The 23,315-nt window shown below is 38.3% G+C and overlaps 1 protein-coding gene across 2 annotated transcripts in view; it reads left to right on the forward strand.

Moving 5' to 3' along the window:
• The window catches only part of PSD3 (pleckstrin and Sec7 domain containing 3), a 470,121-nt gene that overhangs the window by 348,312 nt on the left and 98,494 nt on the right, over positions 1-23,315 (forward strand). For both annotated transcript variants that reach the window (XM_023515535.1, XM_023515536.1), the window contains exon 10: positions 16,252-16,295. In XM_023515535.1, coding sequence (XP_023371303.1) covers positions 16,252-16,295 — 44 coding nt within the window. The remainder of the gene's footprint in view (positions 1-16,251; positions 16,296-23,315) is intronic.

Below are 23,315 nucleotides of genomic sequence, written 5' to 3' on the forward strand. Positions count from 1 at the left end.
ACTGGTCAACACAGCCTTCATGTCATTTTCTCAGTTATTGCTTTAAAACGTTCACATTCTACTCTTAGAAAGATTCACCTATACCCCTATGAGCTTTTCTTGACAGTCTTTTTCTAACAGCTCCAAACATAAACAAACTGGAAGGGTTGGGGGTCCTACTTAACTAGACCTAACTAATAATAGGCGAAGAGATAGAAGAATATGCCTCGAGAAAAGAAACTCTTTACTGTCACTTCAAGGGACACCCAAAAGTACCAGATGGTTTATATTGATCTGTGATACTTCTATGATCTATGATACTTCTCTGTCTCAGTATACTTTCTTAAAAACACAGAAAAAAATTTCCTGCAGATCAGATGGGGGAGAGAAAAAGGAGAAAGAACAACAAAAAAGGTAAACTAGAAAGGCTCTCCAGAATACTTTTCCGATGATTGGGCAGGGAGGGGATTTTTGTATGCCTCATCAACCCCCTGCTGTGATCCCTGGCTTCTATCAAGATTAAGTGGTTATTTATTCATGGCAAAAACTTAACTCTTAAAATTAGTGTTTAAGGTAACAATGTGCTTTAATTACACCTACCTGTATTTCACTAACTTGACAATAGAACTCAGATCTTCAAAGACATTGAGAAGAGAATGTATGCCCTCAAGATGACAACAGATTTTGAAAGATGGACTTCAGATAGACTTGTTAACTGTTTTAGTGCCCCTGGGAAAGCTGAAACCCACGTGCCTGCAGACCTGGGAGCTGAGGAAAGAAGCAACCAAACTGATTTATTCCTAGAATAGAAGAAAGGCCCAGAAATCGGGGTCACTGGCTACCTCTGAGGGCAGGGCGTCAAAACAGAAAGATCCCTTTCAAGCCTCTAAAATTTGTAACTGGAGCCTCTCCATGTCCTCCCCTGCTTTGTGTAGCCAAGTGCCCCTTCCCCTCCTCTCTGGTGAGTTTAACCCTGAGGCTTTGGATTTAGGAAATCAGACTAATTGAGGCCTGCAGTGAAATCCCCACGTTGAAAATAACAGGATTAGGTGAAAAGTATAAACATTTCACAACAGGGAGTCTCTTCTTCTCATCCCCCCACCCCCCCCCACACACACTTTTTCTCATTTACTTGAAGTTAAAGAGAGGGTTTGGTATCTAGTAATAGGAAATGTGATAACAGAGAGGGAGAGGGAGTCCCCAGGAAGATGGGAAAGGGAAGCCCCCTGGCAGCAGCTGTGCGGGAGATAGAAACCAAGCCGCTGATTGGAGCAGAAGCCTAGAGGATTCTGAAGTTAGGCCCCCCACAGCCTCCCCGAGAGAGTAACTGTTACAGAGTGTGGAGTTGAATCAGACAGAAATAGAAAATGAAGTAAACAACAACAGAAGGAAGTGATGATTAACTCCAGGGAAAACAAAAGCTTACCAAAAAGGAAATGGAGCATAGGGTCCCTCATTGATTCAGTGAAGTATATCTGTGTAGTCAGAGTAACATAGGCCCTGAAGATTGAGGAGGCCCCAAGTTGTGATTGTGATATAATTTTAATAGAAAGATTGGGACTGGAGAGAAAGAGAGCGTTGGATAGGGGGTTCATGTGTGTTCACATGTATGCAGTAATAAATAAATGCTCTTTTTCCAGAGTTCCACAGTTGAATGTCTGTAGTTCATATGGAAAATAGAAAAGCCAAAGGGAGTCAAAAGAGGTTACCTTTGGGCAGCAAGAACCAGAGATGAAGTTAAGAATTGTCATTTTCATTATGTACCTTATTTTCATCATGTACTAATTTTTGATTATATAAATGATGTACAAGTACTGCCTTAAGAAAATGTTTAAATTGAACAAGAGGAAAGTAGACAGCATATATAGATATATATGAGATTGGAGTAAGTTCCAGTGTTTAAGAGTTACATCTTTTCTGAGACCTTATACATGTGCTGTAGCAGTTATCAGACTGACCACATTAGACCATATTCTTCTGTTACTTACTGTCAGTTTTCAGTCTATAATGAAATGTTAGTGGAAGACTGATTCTTCCTTAAAAAACATATCTTTCTTCGGAGATTATCTATACTGCTTATTTTATGGAATGATAGTGACAGTACTTAGTAGTTTTTTGTTGTTGTTTTATTTTTTATTTTCTCACTTAGCAAAATGAAAAACTGGTATTTCACTATGGAGTTCCCTAAACCTTTTTTGCAAATCTTCCTGTTTATGAAATTTGAAAACCTAGTATCCCCTGGATTAGATTAATTTATCTATATCGATTGTTTTGGATAAAATCTATTTCCATTCGGTTTGTCTTCATTGCTTTGCCTAATGCATGAAAATGGCAAGGAACAAATCCTAGGCCCAGTGTTCTCTGTAAATGTCAAAGTCCCCTGGGGATTGCTTTTTACAAGTCGGTTTTTAAAAAGGGCTCTATTTGTTGCCCAGCAAATAGTTTTGTTTTTTTTTAAACTGGGCATCTTAATTTCCCATGTCCATAGTCATTAAATATAATTGATTGTTTTCCACGGGTGTTAAAAAAAATGGAATTGATAAGTTCACTTGAAATTTATGTTTTTTTATGTTCTCAAATTATGAAGTAGTCTTTATTCTAGTTCATGCCTGCTATTTCTCAGCAATTAAGGTTTGCCAGCAAGAGGTAGCTAGCAACAGATGATACCAAATATAATGCAATCCAGAATCTTCTTTGAAGATTGCTTATGGTTCTATTTTGCATTGACGTGGCTTAGCTGTCCAAATCTAGGCAAATGTTTGGTCAATGAATAAATGACAGTTTCAGAGGTTCAGAGTTTGAGTTAAAATCAGGAGACAACTGTGAACACAATAAATTTGGGAGTCACAGCACTTAACGTAGGTCAGAGAATAAATAGTTCCACACATATGCAGAAGAGGCCTCTGGCAGTTAACCTGTAACTCATTTTATAAGGAAGAAGGTGATTTGCTAAGATAATAACAGCATGAGCTCCTTCCAAGCTATAAACAAAGTATGCCAAGTAGGCAAGTGGTGCAGACAGATAATAAAATTCAATGTGTTTAATGAAAATGTGGACTCTCCAGCACCCCCTGTGGCTCAAAAGGGTAGGGCACCGGCCCCATATGCTGGAGGTGGTGGGTTCAAACCTAGCCCCGGCCAAAAAAAAAAAAAAATGTGGACTCTTAACCACCAATTCACATTTCACATATATTATGACCATAAGTTTTCTTAACTGTGAATTTAGGATTATATCTTTCCCTGTGAAAGTATTATTTTCATATAAATTAATAACAGGTCCTGCACCAATATATCAAACTAAAGGGTAAGAAATATAATAACATGGACAGCATTGTTGTTAATTTCATTAATTCTGATTTTTAGTTTTTTCCAACAACGAAACATTTATCAGAGTTGCAAAATTTATCACTGATAATATATATTAATGTACCATATGCATATATATGTGTGTGTGTGTGTGTAAAAGTTATATATATGATGTCAGTATTGTATTGTGATTAGGGAACTTTAAGGAGCAGACTGTGACCTGTGACAGACCAAAGCCTGTCTTCAGATCCCCAGCTATGCTATCTGACCTTGGGCAGGCCATTTAACCTTTATAAGCATAACTTATGTCATTTCTAAAGTGGAAAGAATTATGTTTGCTGTTAAGGGTTCCCTGAGATTAAATGAAAGGGAAGCTCTCAGCACAGCAACTCCCATAATGCAACTTCACTGGTCATTACATTTCGTCCACAGAGTATCAGCAGTTGCAAAATAGCTAGAGCATCATCACCAAATCAGAAATGTCATCAGGCGAAACAAAATATTCAGAAGTTTAAATCTAAATCATCAACTGGAATTTATTCCACGAGGCTTTACTCTTCTCTTCCTACAGTTTTTTAATCACATCTTTCAAATGAGAGTTTCAAAATGGGCATCCAGTTGGAGAATAGATGTATTTGTCTGGCCCACCGTAGTTTAACTTTTTTGTTGCCACACTTGAAAAATCTGTCAGCCTTGAATAGTTCTACTTCCTGCTACTTCCAAAAAATAATGCTAACTAGCAACAGTGAATCTACATTCTTACCTGAAATCAGGTTATAGCTGATTATCAGCTTTTCCTACATGGAACTTTCTACAAATCCCTTAACTCTTCCTGGCCTTTTTCACTCATGTATGTGACCTGCTAACTCCTATAGATTTTTGAATTACAATTCTTTTTTTTTTTTTTTTTTTTGGCTAGGGCTGGGTTTGAACCCACCACTTCCAGTATATGGGGCTGGCGCCCTACTCCTTGAGCCACAGGCACTGCCCGAATTATAGTTCTTAGTTTATTTTTTGGTGCTGAACCAGCATTTGGACTTGATATTCAAATTGATTCGTTAGGAGATGTTTAGAGTTTTAGCCAGGAGAAATTGTTTTTATTCTGGATCACTTTAATAAAGCAAAAATCACAGTAAAGCAGTTTGCACAAACTTTTTGTTTCTCAGTGCATGTGAAAATTATATTTACACTATACTGTCATCTATACAGTGTGCAATAGCATTATGTCTGAAAAATATGCATAGCTTAACTTTAAAATATTTCTAGAAAGTGTTAACAATCATCTGAATCTTCGCGAGTCATAATCGTTTTGCTGGTGGAAGGTCTTGTCTTGATGCTGATGGCTGCTGAAGGTTGGGGTGGCTGTGGCAATGTCTGAAAATGAGACAACAATGAGTTTGCTGCATCAGTTGACTTTCTCTTTCGTGAAAGATTTCTCTGTAGCATGGAATGCTGTTTGATAGCATTTTACCCACTTAGGACTTCTTTGAAAATTAGAGTCAATCCTCTTAAACCCTGCCACTGCTTTATCAGCAAAGTTGATGGGATATTATAAATCCTTTGTTGTACTTTCAACAGAGTTCACAGCATCTTCACTAGGCGTAGATTCCATGTCAAGAACCCACTTCCTATGCTTATCTATGAGAAGAAAGTCCACTGAAGTTTAATTATGAGCTTGCAGCCATTGGATCCCACATTCAGGCTCCACTTCTCATTCGAGTTCTCTTACAGCTACTTCCTCCACTGAAATCTTGAACTCATCAAAGTCACGCATGAGGGTTAAAATCACCTTCTTCCAAACCCCTGTTCATGTTGATCTTTTGACCTCCTCGCACAGATCACAAGTTATTAATGGCATCTTGAAATGAATCCTTCTTAGAACATCTTCCACTGACTTTGACTAGATCCATCGGAGGAATCACTGTCTACGGCAGCTTTAGCCTTACAAAATGTACTTCTTAATAAGATTTGTAAGGCAAAGTCATTCCTTGATCCGTGGAAGTTGTGTTAGCAGACGTGAAAACAACATTCAAACATTCGTCTCCTTGTACGTCTCCACCAGAGCTCTAGGTTAACTAAGTGGGTTGGCAGTACCTGGGAATATTTTGAAAGGAATCCTTTTCTCTAAGCAGTACATCTCAATAGTGGGCATTTATAGTGGCCATCCAGGCTTTGTAGTTTCATTTATAGAGCGCAGGCAAAGTCCTTTGAGCATAATTCTGAAGCACACTAGAATTTTCAGGATGGCAATGGAGCATTCGCTTCAACATGGAGGCACTGACTCCATCAGCCCCCAACAAGAAAGTCAGCCTATCTTTCTAAGTTTTGAAACCAGGCATTGACTCCTCCTGTCAAATTATAAATGTCCTAGATGGCATCTTCTTCCAATAGAATGCTGTTCCGTCTGTATTGGAAACCTGTGGTTGAGCGAAGCCGCCTTCCATCCGTTAGCTAGATCTTCTAGAGATCTTGTGTCAGCTTCTCTATCAGAGCTTGCTGCTTACCCTTGCATTATGGAGATGTCTTCTTTCCTTAAACCTCATGAACCAACCCCTGCTAGCTTCCAACTTTTCTTCTGTAGCCTCCTCACCTCCCTTGGCCTTTGTGGAATAGAGAGAGTTAGGGCCTTGCTTGGATTGTGGCTGGTTTGATCTTTTTGTCCAGACCACTCAATTTGTTCCATATCAGCAGTAAGGCTGTTTGGCTTATCATTCATGTGGACACCAGGGCAGCACTTTCACTGTCCTTCAAGAACTTGACCTTTACATTTACAACTTGGCCATTTGGTACCAGGGCCTTGCTTTCAGCCTATCTCAGCCTGCCTCACTAAACTCAATTCTAACTTTGATTTAAAACTAGAGAGGTGAGACTCCTCTTTTTACTTGAACAGTTAGAGGCCATTATGGGGTTTTGACTGGCCTAATGGCAATATTTGTTGTGTCTCAGGGAATAGGGAGGGCTGAGGGAGAGAGACGGGGTAACACCACTGTGGTAGAGCAGTCAGAACACACATTTGTTAAATTCACCCTTTTACATGGACATGGTTTATGGTGACCCCCAAAACAAATTACAATAGTAACATCAAAAATCACTGATCAGGATGGGCACCTGTAGCTCAGTAGTTAGGGTGCTGGCCACAAGTTCCAGGGCTGGTGGGTTCGAACCCTGCCTGGGCCTGCTAAACAAAATAATAGCCAGGTGTTGTGGCAGTCACCTATAGTCCCAGGTACTTGGGAAGCTGAGGCAAGAGAATCACTTGAGCCCAAGAATTTTAGGTTGCTATGAGCTATGATGCCACAGCACTCTGCTGAGGGTAAGCAAGTGAGACTCTGTCTCAAAGAAAAAAAAAATCACTTGCCAGAGACCACCATAACAAATATATGAAAAAGTATAAAATTTGTAAGAATTACCAAGAGGTGACACAGAGACGAGAAGTGAACACATGTTATTGGAAAAATGGTTTTCACAGGCCTACCTGGCCCAGGGTTACCACTAATCACCAATTGTTAAAAAATACTGTTCCCTGGTAGATTAGTGACTAGGGGACAAACACATACAATATTTGTGAAGTAGAATAAAGCGAAGTATAACCAAACAGGATATGCCTATATCTAAAACTTTTGCTCAGCAAGGAACTTGGTGGCTATCTCAGTATTGAAAGTTTTGTTTATAGTTGGAATAGTATTATTTATACTTAGTATATTTATTTATTTATTTTTATTAAATAATAGCTGTGTACATTAATGCATTCATGGGCTATAATGTGCTGGTTTCATATACAATTTGCAATATTTTCATCAAACTGATCAACATAGCCTTCAGGGCATTTTCTTAGTTATTGTGTTAAGACATTTATATTCTACACCCAGTAAATTTCACATGTACCCCTGTAAGATGCACTGTAGGTGTGGTCCCACCAATTACTCTTCTTCCACCCACCCTCTGTTCTCCCCTCCCCTCCCTCTCCCCTTTGCCCTTCTTCTGGGCTATAATTGGGTTATAGCTTTCTTATGAAATTGGTTTCATAGTAAGACTGAGTACATTGGATACTTTTTCTTCCATTCTTGAGATACTTTGCTAAGAAGAATATGTTCCAGCTCCATCTGTGTAAACATGAAAGAGTTAAAGTCTCCATCTTTCTTTAAGGCTGCATAATATTCCAGGGTGTACATATGCCATAATTTATTGATCCATTCATGGGTCGATGGGCACTTGGGCTTCTTCCATGACTTAGCAATTATGAATTGGGCTATAATAAACATTCTTGTACATATATCTTTGTTATAATGTGATGATTTTTGGTCTTCTGGATATATACCTAGTAGAGGAATTGTAGGATTGAATGGCAGGTCTACTTTTAGATCTCTAAGTGTTTAAGTTACTTTCCCTTAAACACAGCAGCCAGTCAAATGGAATTTAATCATAAGGGTATGAAAAGCCCTTCAGGAGGAGCGTGCTCTGTGTGTACATCTTATTGACTACATCTGCCCCCAACATGAATGAATGAATGAATGCATACATACATACATTAGGAAAGGTCTGTGATATTGTGTTGGCATAAAGGATAATGCCTGGTTCCGTTTCGATTCTTTCCAGTTTGTTTTCTGCACTGTGCGAGCTGCTTGTGAGACCCTTTGGTGGGTGTTTTTATTTAGTATTGTCTTTGGCTGTATATTTTTGCTTCACTGATAACAAAGGCATGGTGGTCCTGACTATTTTAGCTCAGGAAGGTACCACCGAGTGCCACCCTCACCCCCTCAAGGAAGTGTTTCTCTCTGGCTTGAGCCCCCACACCCTCTGCCTGTCGCGCCTCGTATGTGCCATTGTGAACTACGCATTTGGTACTTTATAAGAGCCACACCTGGGATCTGGGAGCAGGTAGTGATGTTGCTAATCAGTAACAATGACAAAGAAAAATGTCCTGAGCCACAGGGAAAGATGGCAGACACTGGGAAAAGAACTAATTTGGGAATTTGGCATGTGGTATCTCAGATCATTTTCTAATAACATCGTGGAATAGGATGGTAGATCCGGAAGGGGACCAAGAATGATAAAAACATACAGCCTTCCCGTATTGCCTGAAAAGGATATGAGGGTGAGGGAAATTTACTGACTTATCTTAAACAGGCAAGTTCGTGACAATTAGGCGCCCCACCTACCTGCCTCCAATTCTTAGCTCCTAAGGTTGGGTCTGTTCTCTCATCTATTAGATTTTTCTCTAAAGAAAATATATATAGCATACAGCCACAGATTAGATACTGTGTGTGAACGTGTCTTGTACATTTTAAGCAGGAAGTAAAAAATCAGCTGGTTTCATTTGCTAATTCTCTACTAGGTGAAGTTCAGTCGGGGGTAGCAGCACATTTCGTGCGCCTTATATAAGAGGCCCCTGGAAGGCAAATAGATTCGCCTGCACCTAGCATAATGCCTCCCTAGCCTCTAGAATGTGCTTGAAAATGTTAATTATGTGATGAATCATACATATTAATTATGCTTCAGAATTCCCTTTCAGTAAGATAAAGGTTTTTAAATTAATTTTCTAGTGTTCATTATGAGTCCGTGCTAGTACATTCGTTCATGGTTAGGTATTTTTGCCATTGCTGACTGGGTTTTGAAGTGCACCACAACACAAGGTTAAGATCATTGCCAAGAGTATAGATTTGGGCTCTATTTACATGTTGGCTACATCCCAGAAAAACATATAACAAGTGAAGCAACACAAACCAAACCCAAACATGCTTTATCACCCAGAGTGAGACCTACAGAGATGGGCGTGGATAAGTTTGCGTGTGAATTTATGCCCTTTAATGTAGCACCCTTTAAACATGGGTCCATGAAAGCCGTCCAGCGTGCCCGGGGATACTGATGATTTAAAGGGGATTGAGTTTCCAGAAAGTCATCTTCAGAATGTAGTTCTCCCTAAAATGGATCTACCTGTGAATTCTCTTGTGGTCAAGGCATCAGGCTCTTCATCCTTTTTCACTTGTGGTGGACAATTACCTTTGTCACTTAAGAAAAAGCATAATTCTCACCTGTCACCTTATTCAGTACACTGCACAGATACGTGTATAAAGTCCTGTGGTGTTGGAGCAGACATACAAAGTGTAAGCTCCAAATATTGGTTTTGGAGAAGGTTCCTTTAGTGACAAATAATGTGGTTTTTCAATATTATTTTAAGGCTTAGAGAGAATAATTAAAATTGAAGACTATTGCAGAGTATTTGAGTTCTTCTAACCATTTTGCATTCATCTGAGAACTAATAGTATCATTAATTTTTAACCAATGTCTTTTTCAAATAGGCTTTCTCTCTGATAGCACTGCCAGAATGGTGCATATTTAATTCTGCGCTTACAAGTCTGCTTGATCTCAATATCTGCATGAGCCAGCATTGCAGTTGGAAGAGGTAGTCGTGGTATCGATAATGTCACAATTCTTTCTGAGTACAAATTCCACTGTGGTCTCTGTCAGTTTCACTGAAAGTGGAAGCTATGTTATCCTCCATACTTTCCATAATGATTCAAGGACCACAGAGAAAAAAGTTAATTAGAGTTTAGAGATGATTGAACGAAAACGCATGAATTCCTCCAACTGTACAAAATGGGCTGGGGAGAGAGACTCATGGTTACACAATGCATGGTAATGTGGAAAAACTTTAGAGAGCCATGTGTGGGCAGGCAGTGACGGTGCTAAGCCTTGAATAAAATTGCATTTTATCATCCCTGAGAAGCAATCAAAAGTGGGGAACAAAGACTCAAAAGTAAATTTAGACTAAAATACCCTTTTCTCTGTAATTTGAGCCATTTACTTGGCTTTCTCATTCTTAAAAATTGTGATCCTCAAATTTGAAGAATTATTCTGTCCTGTTCCATGTCATGAGAGGCATGTGGTTGTCATCTAGCTCCCTATCCTGCAGATATTTCAGTTATAAGGAAAGATCAATAAATTCACAAAGCAGTGATTTTTAACCAAGTCTTCCCATCAGAGTCACGTGTGGAGTATTTGGGAATCTTCCCGCACCATTTCCTCATCTAGGGAGCTTATCCAGTAGCCCTAGGATAGGGTGCAATAAGCAATGTTATTTTAAAATTCCTTGGCTGACTGGTGTGTGCCCTCATATCTTTAGATGAGACCGTTATGGTGAAAGACTGTTTTGCGTAGGGACTGATCTTGGAAATATTTCTGAAAATCAGCCTGTGGGTACGTGATGATTCTTCGCTTGGAAATTTACCTTCCACTTATACCCTGGTTGATACGTGTAAGCTTACCAGGGCTGCTGTAACAACTTACCACTAACTTGGTGTCTTAAAACAACAGAACTATATTCTCCCATAATTTAGGGGGGAAAGAAGTCTGAAATCAAGGTATCCACAGGGCTGTGTACCCTCAGGTGCATCTAGGGGACACTCGGTCTGTTCCTGGCCTCTTCCGCCTCTGGTGATTGCCACTGTTCCCTGGTGTTTGTCCTTATTACCCCAATCTCTGTGTTCCTCTCTTCATGTTGCCGTCCTGTCTTCTGTCTTTCTTAAATCTCCCTTTACCTTCTTTTCTAACGACACTTGTGGGGGTACGGTTAGGGCCTAGACAGGTACTCTTCCCATCTCAAGTTTTTTGCCATATAAGGTAACATCAGAGGTTCTAGAAATTAGGAACTGGACATCTTTGGGGGGGTCCCTTAATCAACCTTCACAGCAGCAAAAATACTGCCCTCTTGGGGCTAGGCCATAGAGGTGAATTATCTTCCTGAGCTGTGGACTATACCTGCCATTTTTAACCATTCTCACGGCAGATACCTTTGGTCAGGAGTGAGCTGCCTGCGAGGGTGGGATCCGTGCAGCAAGCTCATCACCCTCACCCACAGAGGCACTTCAAGCATGTGTCCTAGCAACAGTGGCTCTTGTTTAATCTCACCTTTTAAGAATAGAATATTACAGTGATCAGGGTAATTTGAATATGTTCTGAAATAGGCATATACCTTGTTACCCTTCGTGTAGACCATAATTTGGGCCAGACATAACTATGGCTGTAAAGTTTGATCTCACAAAGAGAGAATGTAGTTAGTTGATAGTAAGCATGGAGGGAAATGTTGTTTCTCAGTCAAAGTTTACGAAAAACACCTTGAGACCTTGAGAGAGGTTAATGAACATGGGGCTTCATTTTCCTCATCTGTGTAAAGAAGCATTTGTTCTATCATCTCTTAGTCCCTGTTCAGCTCAGAAATTCCATTTTGTGTCTTCCCTTACCATCAGCAAGGAGAAAAGAATAGGTACCAGGGCAGGTGCATTTTAGATAAGATGGCAAGAAATTATAGAGGCTGGTGAATGAAGGCCCTGCTGAATTTTAGATGATGCATGTTCAGTGGCATTAATTTGTGCTACTGTCTGCTTTTCGCTGGTAGCCCTGACTCAGACACATATTCACGGGGAGGCTGTAAAGCTAAGGAGCAGTGTGCTGGTGGCTGAATCAGCACTCCCTCTCATTAACAACTACCCAAGCCTACCCCCGACTTCAGGGATGGGCTGAGTCATAGCACCATATCGCCAAAGATGTGGAAACAACCCAAGTGCCCTTCAACACAGGAATGGGTTAATAAAATGTGGTACGTGTATCCCATGGACTACTATTCAGCCACAAAAAAGATGGAGACTTTGCATCTTTTGTATTTACCTGGATGGATTTGGAGAACATTCTCCTGAGTAAACTATCTCAAGAGTGGAAAACATCTCATGTACATAATGCTATGTTGAAACTAGTAGATCAACAACTCCAGGCCCCTATGAGAGAAAAACACAATTAAATTCAAGAAAAGGGGAGGAGGGTTGGTAAGTTCCCATCTAATGGGTACAATGTAGGGGTCTGTATGTGGCTCATTTCCTGGATGAAAGACTCAACTTCAACTCACTTCACCTTACCAGTGTGAACAATGCAACCCAATCATATGTACCCTCGTATTTATCTGAAATTTAAAATAAAATAATAAAACTAATAAATAAAATCATAGCACATCGTCTCCCAGCCACATGGATCCATCCATGGGGAGGAGGAGTGAACTGAACCACACCAGTGAGCATCTTTACCTGGATCTTTTCCTACTGGAGCTGGAAGAAAGAACTATTTTCTTTTATTGAGAGACAAAAGGGTGTGAAAAAAGCTATTCACACCCTTTGTCTCTCAGTAAGAGAAAAACAGTTCTTTGCTGCTAATGGATGTGTGTCTTGTAGAGTAGAGAAAAGGACTAAGGAGTGTTTAGTGTGGAAAGAAGGGGAGAGTAAAATTCCTGCATTCCTGAGGCCAGCCCCATTGCTCCCTTTTCATGATCTAACTCCATTAACCATGAAGTTCCCCCCTTTTGCTTAAGGTAGTAAGAGTTGAGATATTTGAGATTTGAAATGAAAAGAAATCTTAGCAATCTTAGCTAACACAGGCTAAGATTGGTCAAGGGTTACATAGGGTCTGTTTTCAGGTACAACAGAGCAACAGTGGAGCAAAAAAGTTGAAGGTATCAACAAGACTGGTTACAGGGATGGGAGTGTGGTGCCTCTGCTGAGTATTGGGCTAGAGATAGAGGAGGCAAGGGAATTCAGTTCTCAACTGGGCTAGGGAGATAAAAGGATAGGAGATTGTGATAAGGATATGTAAGTGTTGGACGCTTTTGCAAAACATCTTCTTTTTATTAAGAAAAATAATGGATCACCAGAAAACATGACAAAGAATCAGGAAAATTCCTTTGTAATCGTTCAATTGAAAAGAATGGGGATGGCAAGTACCTTTTCTATTTGGCACATGTCGCAATAAGAAACCTATTTTTTATCACATACACAAGGAGAGGACTTGACCTACAATACGCCAAGTCTGTGGAATTTGACAAGATATTTTTATAATAGATTTTCATCATGTGATATCTGGCTGATGGAGTAGGAAGAATTTTTAAATATAAAATTCCATTTCTCGGTAAGCAAAATATTCTTAAGGTCAAACATTTGAAAAACTTATTCTAGGGCAAAATTGAATATATTAGAAAAATTTTAGATATTTGGATATCATTTTCAACTGTCTACCTTTATGAACAGATTTTTATTTTTATCTTGGCTACACCATGCATTACTTAGGGTAGTATTAAGTATGATAGAAGTATATAAATAACCTTTATAATCATCTGTCTCTTTTCAATCTCATTTTCTGGGCCCTCTATTACTTGTGGGTTCAGAATGGCTCATACATGTAATAGATTCCATTTAAAAGTAATTTATCCAGCAAACCCCCGAGATTAGAGTTAGATTTCTATTCTTTTTGCACTTCCCTAGCTGTTCAGCTTCACGAGACATCAGCTATATCTTAGGTGGTAGTTCTGCAGTCAATTTGAGTTCTTCAAAAAGAATATCCAATTTATAACGTGATCTTTGTGTCTTGATGTGTCCTGTATTTTAATTTGATGTTGTATCATTTTTGTGTTTGAGGATACTCTACCATGTCCTACTAAGAATCGAGTGTGTTCTGACTGTTGTTGCTACCGTATTATTCATAGTACTTAAAGTGACTGATATAGTCACCCTGGCTTAAGGGTAGACATTTTGAATCTTAAATAATATAAAATCTGTGGCCTAAATGCATTTGTACTGAATTTGGAAGGGTACTCCTGAAAAGCGAGTATACTTTCATTGTTGGTGTGCAGTATTTGCTTACATGCTTGTCATCCCCTGGATGAGACATAGAAAGAGGCTGAAGATAGGAATACAAGCAGTTCTCCCTGTGTTCTGCTCTGCTGCTTGGACAAGTTCCCTTGTTTGAAAGATCAGGGGTGGTTGGCATCTGATTCCCCTTTTTCCCATTTCAAAGTAAAGTAGGTCTCTGCTAAGCCTTCAAGCTCCTTTGAAGAAAAATGTTCCCGTATCATCATGATGTTATTACACATACAGTTATTCTTCTCTTCAAGATAATTTGCTGTTACAATTTCATATCTTAGAAATGGATTTGTATTTTTTTAAATATCTTATTCAAAATGTAAAAGTAAGGTCAGATGTAGTGGTGGAGGCCCAGCTACTCAGGAGGCTGATGCAGGAAGATTGCTTGAGTCCAGATCAGACACCTGTGAATAGCTACTGCACTCCAGCCTGGGCAACATGGCAAGACCCTGCCTCTAAAAGAGTTAGGGAGTTGGTTTTATACTGACTAGACAGTATCATAATTGTTTTCTTTCTTTTTTTTATTAAAAAAAAAAGTATCAATGAGGATGCAGAGAAAAGGGAACCTTTACACAGTGTTAGGGTTGGAATGTAAATTAATAAAGCCATTATGGAAAACAGTGTAGAGGTTCTTGAAAAACTTAAAAATGGAGCTATCATAAGATCCAGCAATGCCACTTCTGTGTATATATCCAAGGAAATCACTATCTTGAAATGGACTCTCATGTTCACTATTGCTTTATTCAATTCACAGTTGTCAAGATTGAAAACAACATGTCTGTGGATGATGAGTGGATAAAGAAAATGTAGTGTGTGTACATCTGGGTATGGTGTATGTATGTGTGTGTGTGTATACATAATAGGATATTACTCAGCCTTAAAAATGAAGGAAATCCTGCTGTTTGTAATGACGTGGATGAACCTAGAGGATGTTATGCTAAACGAAGTAAGACACAGAATGACAAATAATGTCATTCATGATAATAATTCATGATAATAATTACAGTCCATGTTAAATTTAAAAACATGAACTCCTGGAAAGAGAGAGTGGAATGGTGGGTGACAGGGGCTGGAGAGTGGGTGAAATGGGAAAATATAGGTTAAAGGGTGAAAACCTGAAGTTGTCAGATGAATAAGTTCTGGAAACCTAACTTCTGTTGATGATACTTAATAATAATGTACTTATACTTGAAATTTGAGATGAGAACAGATAGTAAGTATTCTAACCATACACACAAACACAAAAGGAAAAGATAACTGTCTTAGTCTATTGTGTGCTACTATAACAAAATACCTTGGCTGGGTAATTTATAAAAAAGAGAAACTGGATGGGTGGAGGTAGAGTAATTGGTGGGACCACACCTATGGTTCGTCTTACAAGGGCACATGTTAAATTTACTAAGTGTAGAATATAAATGTCTTAACACAATAAGTAAGAAAATGCCATGAAGGCTATGTTAACCAGTTTGATGAAAATATTTCAAATTGTATATAAAACCAGCACATTGTACGCCATGACTGTATTAATGTACACAGCTGTGATTTAAAAAAAAAAAAATGAGAAACTTGTATCTTCACAGTTCTAGAGATTGGGAAGTCCAAGGTTAAGGCACTTGCATCTAGTGCGGGCCTTCTTGTTGTGTCATCCCATGGTGGAAGGCCTGTATTGCAATTGTTAACAACGCTCTAAAGAAGCTTTCTATCCCCTCCACTGCCACACATACACACCTGTATAATCCTCACTTAAATATAAGGCAGAATAACAATGTCAGAACAATAAAAACTGCTTAAATCACTGGTATAGAAACTCTAAAACTATTCTAAGATGCTTTTCCATATCTGCCTTTAGTCTTCCTGCCATATGTATTACTCATTAACTTTCCATGCAAAGTTCTATTTATTCCATTAATGAAAAAAGTTATGAGTAATCCAAGGTCCAAATTAGTGAAGCTACATGACCATTTTTGAATAAAAAATACAGTGCACAGTCTAATCACATCGTATTTTTCTGTGGTGAAACATAATCCAGTGCTGTGTCTTATTTATAACAGACATTTTTACTTTGTGACAGCTTCTTTTTCTTTTTTCCATAAAACACTGCTTGCCTTGTGCTCATTCATCTCACCTGTATAGTCCTCACCTTTCCAGAGCCAACGAGGTAACTGACAAGGGGCTCCAGGCACATCCTCTCATGGCCAGGTTATGAAGGAGTTGCTTGATCACTTGCTGAATTCAAAATGTGGAAAGAATGAAAAGAATAATTCGATCTTATTTCCTCTCCTTACAGGCTCTGTACAACTCAATCAAGAATGAGAAGCTTGAATGGGCCGTGTAAGTATGCTGGATGTCAGCCCTTTAATAATGAACTACTCACTTTTTTCCTACAGTCTTTCTTTATGCCTTGGATGTGATCTTAGAGAAGGATTAAATATGTATGCATTGTCTCATTTTACACCAAGTGTCTTACCTACTTGTCTAAAATCTACATAAACCATGAGTATCCTATGTATTTTTCTCTTGATACCCCGTATGCCTTGTTCGGCTTTTGGAGAGGATTTTATACTGGTTGCTGTGCTCATAGACAATTAATTCTCTTTTTAATGTATCTTTTAAAAGTGGCATTCCAAAAGAAAATCTGCTGATAAATTACCTATCTTCCAAAATCCGATACAAATGACCTTGATACCGTCCACTTATCTTGTCTCCTTATCATCATAGATCACGGTTTTCCAGTTCTTTTTCCTGTGATATTGATCGTACCAGGACATCAATAGATATTAAACATACACACATACAAAGTTCTTTGAATAGAGAGACTTGAGAAATGATGTATTAAATAAAGCTAAAGTTATTTTTTTCACTGCAGAGCTTCTAGGAGCTTAGACTATAGAATGCCCAAGGATATTCTCAAATTCCAAAGGAGGAATAGAGTTTGCCATATTGCCTACATCTATTTGACACTAAAATGTAGTGTTTCAAATTACTGCTTTGGGAAATACTGTTAACAGATAGATTACACCTAAGACTATGTAGACCAGCAATACTACTCTTGTTAAATTTTTATTAATATAGTAATTAAAAATTAATTTTTTAAAAAATTGTTAGGGAAGACTCTTTATTAAATTTTTAATCAAGTTATCAGGAAATTGAGTTCAAGTGGTTGTATAATTAGAACTACATGTAATTGTATTTTTTATTTTTACCTATATTAAGCAGCCATAATTTTTTTTAACATGTAGTCTACAGAGAACTCACAACTTGGTTTATAGAATCACAACTTGGCAGATAAATCTTGTTCTTTCATATGTAGATTGGGGGAACATGGTTTAGCAATTGACTATATCTCACATATAATATGTTGGAATGAATAAAATATCAGCACTTCTTGAACTGTTTTCATTAACTGCAGGGTCATACGGTGCTATTTTAAGTTACAAAGTCAAGGTTTAAGTTAAGACTTTAATATCTGCATGTATATGTAACAGTTGATAGATCTGTGTGTATATACGATGAGACTCACTTAGAGACATTTAAATCCCATATGAAGGGATTATTAAGAATTCATGATTTAAAATCCACGGTGATAATTCTTCATTGGAGAGATCATGAATAAAAGTAGGCTTCCTAGAAAAAAACTGTGAATGATTACTTAGAACCTCACTGAAATACCCTGACCTATGCAGAATATGTACTCTAGAGAAAATTAGTAAAAATTAAATAATTATATTCACACAGGGGGAGAGAATATTTTGAAGATTCCTTAATGAAATTATTTTACAAAGCAAATAAATATACTCTTGAGGACCTGTTTTATAAATCTAGGTTTTTTAGTTATACTGAATTTGTTACAGTAGACTATTTATACTTATGTGTAGTTGGAATTTGATAAAAACAAAGCAGTATCTTGGGGCTTACCCAAAGGTGGAAGGATGGGAGTTTACCCAGGAACTGGATTCTTCTGCGGCCTCCTTGTGGTCAGCAGTCCATCTTGTTCAGGACTCCTGATTTCAGAGTCAGAGAAGTTGTGGTTTCATTTACTAGCTGAGTCACTAGGCAAGTTAACCTCTGCCTCAGTTTCCTCTTTAGTGAAATGGAGCAATTATTGAGCCTCTAATAACCCCAAGATAACACCATGAAATGTTTTATTAATAAAACATTAAACATAAGTTACTCTTCAATTGATGCCTAATGCTGTAGGTTTTAAAGCCCTGACTTCTTTTTTCTTTTTATCTCCCATATGCTTACACATATGCCTATACATATATTTTACATTCTCGTACTTAATCAAGAATTAGAATAAGGGAGCGGTACCTGTGGCTCAAGGAGTAGGGCACCAGCCCCATATACCAAGGGTGGCAGGTTTAAGCCTGGCCCTGGCTAAAACTGCAAAAAATAAAAAACAAACAAACAAACAAAAAGAATTAGAATAAGGTACTATAGTAATTTGTCATATAATTAACTTTCTTCACCTATAAAATAAAGGAATTGGATGAAATGATCACAAATAGCCTTTCCAGTTCTAATATTCTATAAATTCCTGAATTTTGCTGTTCATCAGTGATTGTTAAACCCATTTCTTATGGAAAGAGCACTGTTGTATCTAATGGATTTAAAACAAAAAGAATTATGGGTCAAATGAATCTTGGGATAAATTCTAGTTTAAACAAAGTTGAACAGATTTCTCTGTTACTGGCTTGTTCATCTGTTAATAATCCAATGCATTTTTAATTTCTCCAAGAGAGCGAAGGGCCAATACCCCAACTTCTAAGATCACAGAGTCTTATTTTGATCATAATACACCCTTTAACATCTATAAAAACTAGTGTTCTTTAGAACATACTTTAGAAAACCCAGATGTATATCAATGTAGGTGATCCTTTAGCTCAGAAGCTAAGCTTTTCCCTTGATGAACATCGTGCATGGGTGTAATTATTTATAAGACCCAATTCTCCTTGTGCCTCTCCAACTGCTCTGTCTCTGACCCATTTTCCTCCATTATGTTGGTGCCTCCCTACCATCAGCATTTAGAATTGTCTTCTCTCGATATTACCTTTCTCAGCAGTCTCATTCATTCTTGAAGCTTCATTTGCCATCTATGTAAAAATTCCCCCTGGATATGTGTGTGGCTCTGTCCTCTTTCCCATGTTTTGATTCATGGTTGGCATTTTCCTGCAGGATATTTCTCATGGCCCTGTCTCCAGTCTTTGTTGTGGTCTCCATTTCTGTTAATGATACCAGCATTTTCTGACTTACCTGGATTCTAGCCTCTGCGTCATTATTGACTCCTGCCATGGCTCCACCTTACTGCAGAGGAGGCTCCCAGCAGTGCCTTTGCTCTGTTCCTGCTGCTGCCATTAAAGCTCCCTGCCCCAGACCTTCATGGTCTTTACCTAACAAGAGCCTCCATCCCCTTTTTTCTCTACTTTAACCTCTAGGAAGCTCTCCCATGCTTGAGGGTTTTTTTACTGGCACATTCTGCCAGCAATCCATTTTATTCCCCATTACTATCTTCACACAGCCCCCATATCACCGGGCTTGCCCCTAAGCATATTCCCCAGGCTCGTCCCATGCCTTCCTGCTTTTGTTGCCTGTGTTGAAGTGATCTCTGCTTAGAACCTACATCCCCACAATCATTTTGTGTTCAAAGCCTTCCTATCCATTCCTTGAAGTCTTTCTTGACCTTGACCCTCCAGAAATAATCTTAGCCCTTTAGCATCGATATGACTTATCTGATGACACCATCAGTTTCTGTTCCCCACCATAGTTCTTTGCAGTAAGGTGCATTAGTCCCTCATCTCCCCCTCCTCTGCTGATCATAGTGCTTATGTATAATGAAGATGCCGTAAAAGGCTCTAGAAAGAATGTAACTGATGATGCAAGGAACTGCATTTCTTATAAGATAAGCACACAATGGTGGAGTTAAGAAAATAGTTACAAGAAAGATGATGCTGCTATAAAATTTATAGGCTACTGTGTATACAGTAGTTGCATGGGAAGTATCTTGATGAATTTCAAACATTAGAGGAAATCCAATGATAGACTCGTGAAATGTTAAACTGGGGGTATCGTAGAAGTTTGTAGTGCACTGGTTTTCTAATCAGGCTCCATAGAGCCTTAGGAATCCAGAGAGATATCCCAGGGGCCTCCCTTGTGGTGTGAGTGAGGGGAGAAAGGAAAGTTGATGGTGACCCAGTTCTGCATCCCACAAGCATCATGCCTGTTTCAACGGACCAAAGCAACTCTACTTTTATCCTTTTTGAATATATATTTAGAATCCTATTTAATATTTCCTTTTTTAAGGTATCTGTATTTTTAAAAAATATAGTCCAATACTCTCTTTTATATATGAGGCAGATGAAGTCAAGAAGCGGTCATCAGTGACTATCAGTAGTATAGTGGCAAGACCACAATTGGTTTCTCCAGATAACCAGCTGCCCATGGCAGCACAATGCTATCTGGGTTCTCTATAGCCACACAGCCTTATAAAGTCTTTGGAAAGCAGGGATCATGTCTGAACGTGTCTGGGCCAGCCTTTAAAATAGTGCACATTAAGAGTTTTATATCATTCAATGCTCATAGATTTTTCCTCTAAGCATATTTGGCAACACGGGTCATTTGTTCTTTATTTGGGTGTTTTAGCAGTAGCTTCTGTGCTGGGCCCAGTGCTGTGCTCTAAGTACAGAGGTAAGACCCTTCTTTCCAGTTTCCTTTGCTTAGTTGTTTAAATGTGTAAGGCATTAAGGCATCTTTCTTGGCCTTAAGAAAATGTACAATCAAAGTGATAAAATAAGGAGTAATCACTCACTCTGATTGGGACAGGGGAGAGTGAAGTATGTTAAGTTACATAGGGAGTTTCTAACTTGTGTTAGAGTTGCTTAAAATTTACCTGCATGAAGATCTTCAGAGAATTGGGCGGTGCTTATGGCTCAAAGGAGTAGGGCGCTGGCCCCATATGCTGGAGGTGGTGGGTTCAAACCCAGCCCCTGCTAAAAATTGAAAGAAAAAAAAAAATCTTCAGAGAATAAAATGGTTAACAAAAAATCAGAAAATAAGTACAATTTTATTCTTGGGGAAAATTAACGATCTTCTCTTCCTGCCTTTCGACTTCCATGTCCATTATTATTATTGCACAACAATATTTAGGAATTACAAGAAATCTCCCTTATACTGGTTGTAAGGTTTGAATGTTTGGCCCCTCCAAAGCTCACATTAAAATTCTATCCCCAGTGTTAAATGTGGGGGGCCTGGTGGGAGGTGTTTGGATCGTGGGGGTGGATCCCTTGTGAATGGCTTGGTGCCCTCTCTGAAATAATGAGGTCTAACTCCATTAGTTCACTTAAGAGTTGGTGGTTTAAAAGAGCCTGGCACCACCTCCTCCCTCCCTCTTTTTGCTTCTTCCCTCTCCGTGTCACACACCTGCTCCACCTCTGCCTTCTGCCTTAATTGGAAGGGCTCTGAAGCCCTCACCAGACGCAGTGCCTGTGTGATGTCTCTTCAGTTGTCTGTAGAACCGAGAGCCAAATAAACTTCTTTTCTTTAAAAATTACCTAGCCCAGGTATTTTCTTTATAGCAATGCAAAACAGACTAACACATCTGGTCTCAAAAACTATTGAACATTTCTATATCCAGCCTCAGTTTAGTTAAGACACAATAAAAGTAGTTGTGAATAATGAGCTGCTGGCCATTTCCTCTGTTCTCCTGTTTCTCAGTGTTTGGGTTACAACCGCGTTGGCTTTGCTTACCATTTTGCACATTTGTTCTTTTTATCTCTCAATGAGCATCTCACAACCTTGCATCTTGGAATAATCTTTGCTATTTCGTGTTGCCCTATGACTCATAACCAGAGCAGTTGAAAACCTTTGTTATCTTTGCTAGTAAATTAAACTGTTTCCCATTTGCCTTCACATATTAAATTGTTCTGGCTGATAAGGTGGGGTGATGGCACACCAAGATCTTTCTGTCCTTCCGGTGATGTGTGATGATAGCCCTGAGCTTCAAAAAGTAGGGTTTTAAATACAGATAGTTCTTTGTTTGGCTTCTCTTTATTGTTTCTTTGTGTGGGCTTTTAATCCTGCCTGGTCTTTTCAGGAGATCAATACTGCTTGTTTGTTGGCTGATTTGCCAAAATTTTCCAAAGATTTCCTCCCACTGTTTTGCCGTGATGTTTAGCACTGCCTGTGAGTGTACATGCATAAGTACATATCTATGGGTGTAATTGGGAAAGCAGAGGCGATGAGTAACTATTACTTGCTCTTTTATGTGGGCACTTTAATTTTTTATCCAATCCGAGGGTCTGAATCTGAAATTGGTCACTAATTCCAAAGTCTCTTTGCTCTGTGACCTCTAAAAAATCTCTTTTTCCAAGAAAAGAATCCTTCTAAGAGCTTTTTTACTTTTATTATTTGATTTCTCTTTCATATATTACTTTGCTCAGTATTGATTCTCATTTCACTTTAGGTAATAGTACATATTAATTAAAGTGTAATCTCAGTTATTGCCCTGGACCAAATAGTTTTATTTTAACTAGAGAGTTTTTCTGTTAATTTGGACTGATTCAGTTGTACCACCTTCCACTTTTTGAATGTAATCTGTTGCCAATCATTTAAATTTTTATCATTTTTTCTTCTTGTATTTCTCTCTGGTTTTTTATTTGCCAACATTAAAATTGTCCCTGAATAAAAATTGAAATTCCTTGTGTATATTTTTTAAATTTGAACTTACATCCTCATGAAAAGGTTGCTCACTAGTCTTATTTAAAATATTTTTTACCTTGAGATAAAATTATTTTCTTAACAAAAAGATACCCCACATTAATTCCCTTTTTTTGAAATAACATAGTTATTATGTTAAATAACTATTTTCTTAATGCAGGGCCTAGTGAAACTTGATATATAAAATTGTTAACCAAAACAGTGTTTCATAATAGTAGATATAGGTGAATGAAGGAAAACTTTCTTGATCAAGCAAGCTATTTGGGAATCAAGTCATTTACGCAGATATTTTTAAACAAAAGTAGTTCTTATTTTAAACTTCAAAATAACCATCTGTAGGTTGGTAATAATTAGTAATTATTACTAATAAGAAATATAGGCAAAAAGAAGTTGCTATAAGTTAGACAGTGGTTGTAGATATAGCAGATAGTGTAAATATATAAAGCATAATGTGAGTATATAGGGAGAGAGGTAGAGTAGACATTAGAAGTCATAGACAGAGGCCAGGTGCAGTGGCTCACGCCAGTAATCTTAGCACTCAGGGAGGCTGAGGTGGGCAGATTGCTTGAGCTCAGGAGTTTGAAACCAGCCTGAGAGAGACTACATCTCTTAATAAAAAAAAAAAAAAAAAAAAAAGCC

The sequence above is a fragment of the Otolemur garnettii genome, unplaced genomic scaffold (genome assembly GCF_000181295.1).
Source record: "Otolemur garnettii isolate 467f Iridium unplaced genomic scaffold, OtoGar3 scaffold00074, whole genome shotgun sequence".
Taxonomy (NCBI): Eukaryota; Metazoa; Chordata; class Mammalia; order Primates; family Galagidae; genus Otolemur; species Otolemur garnettii.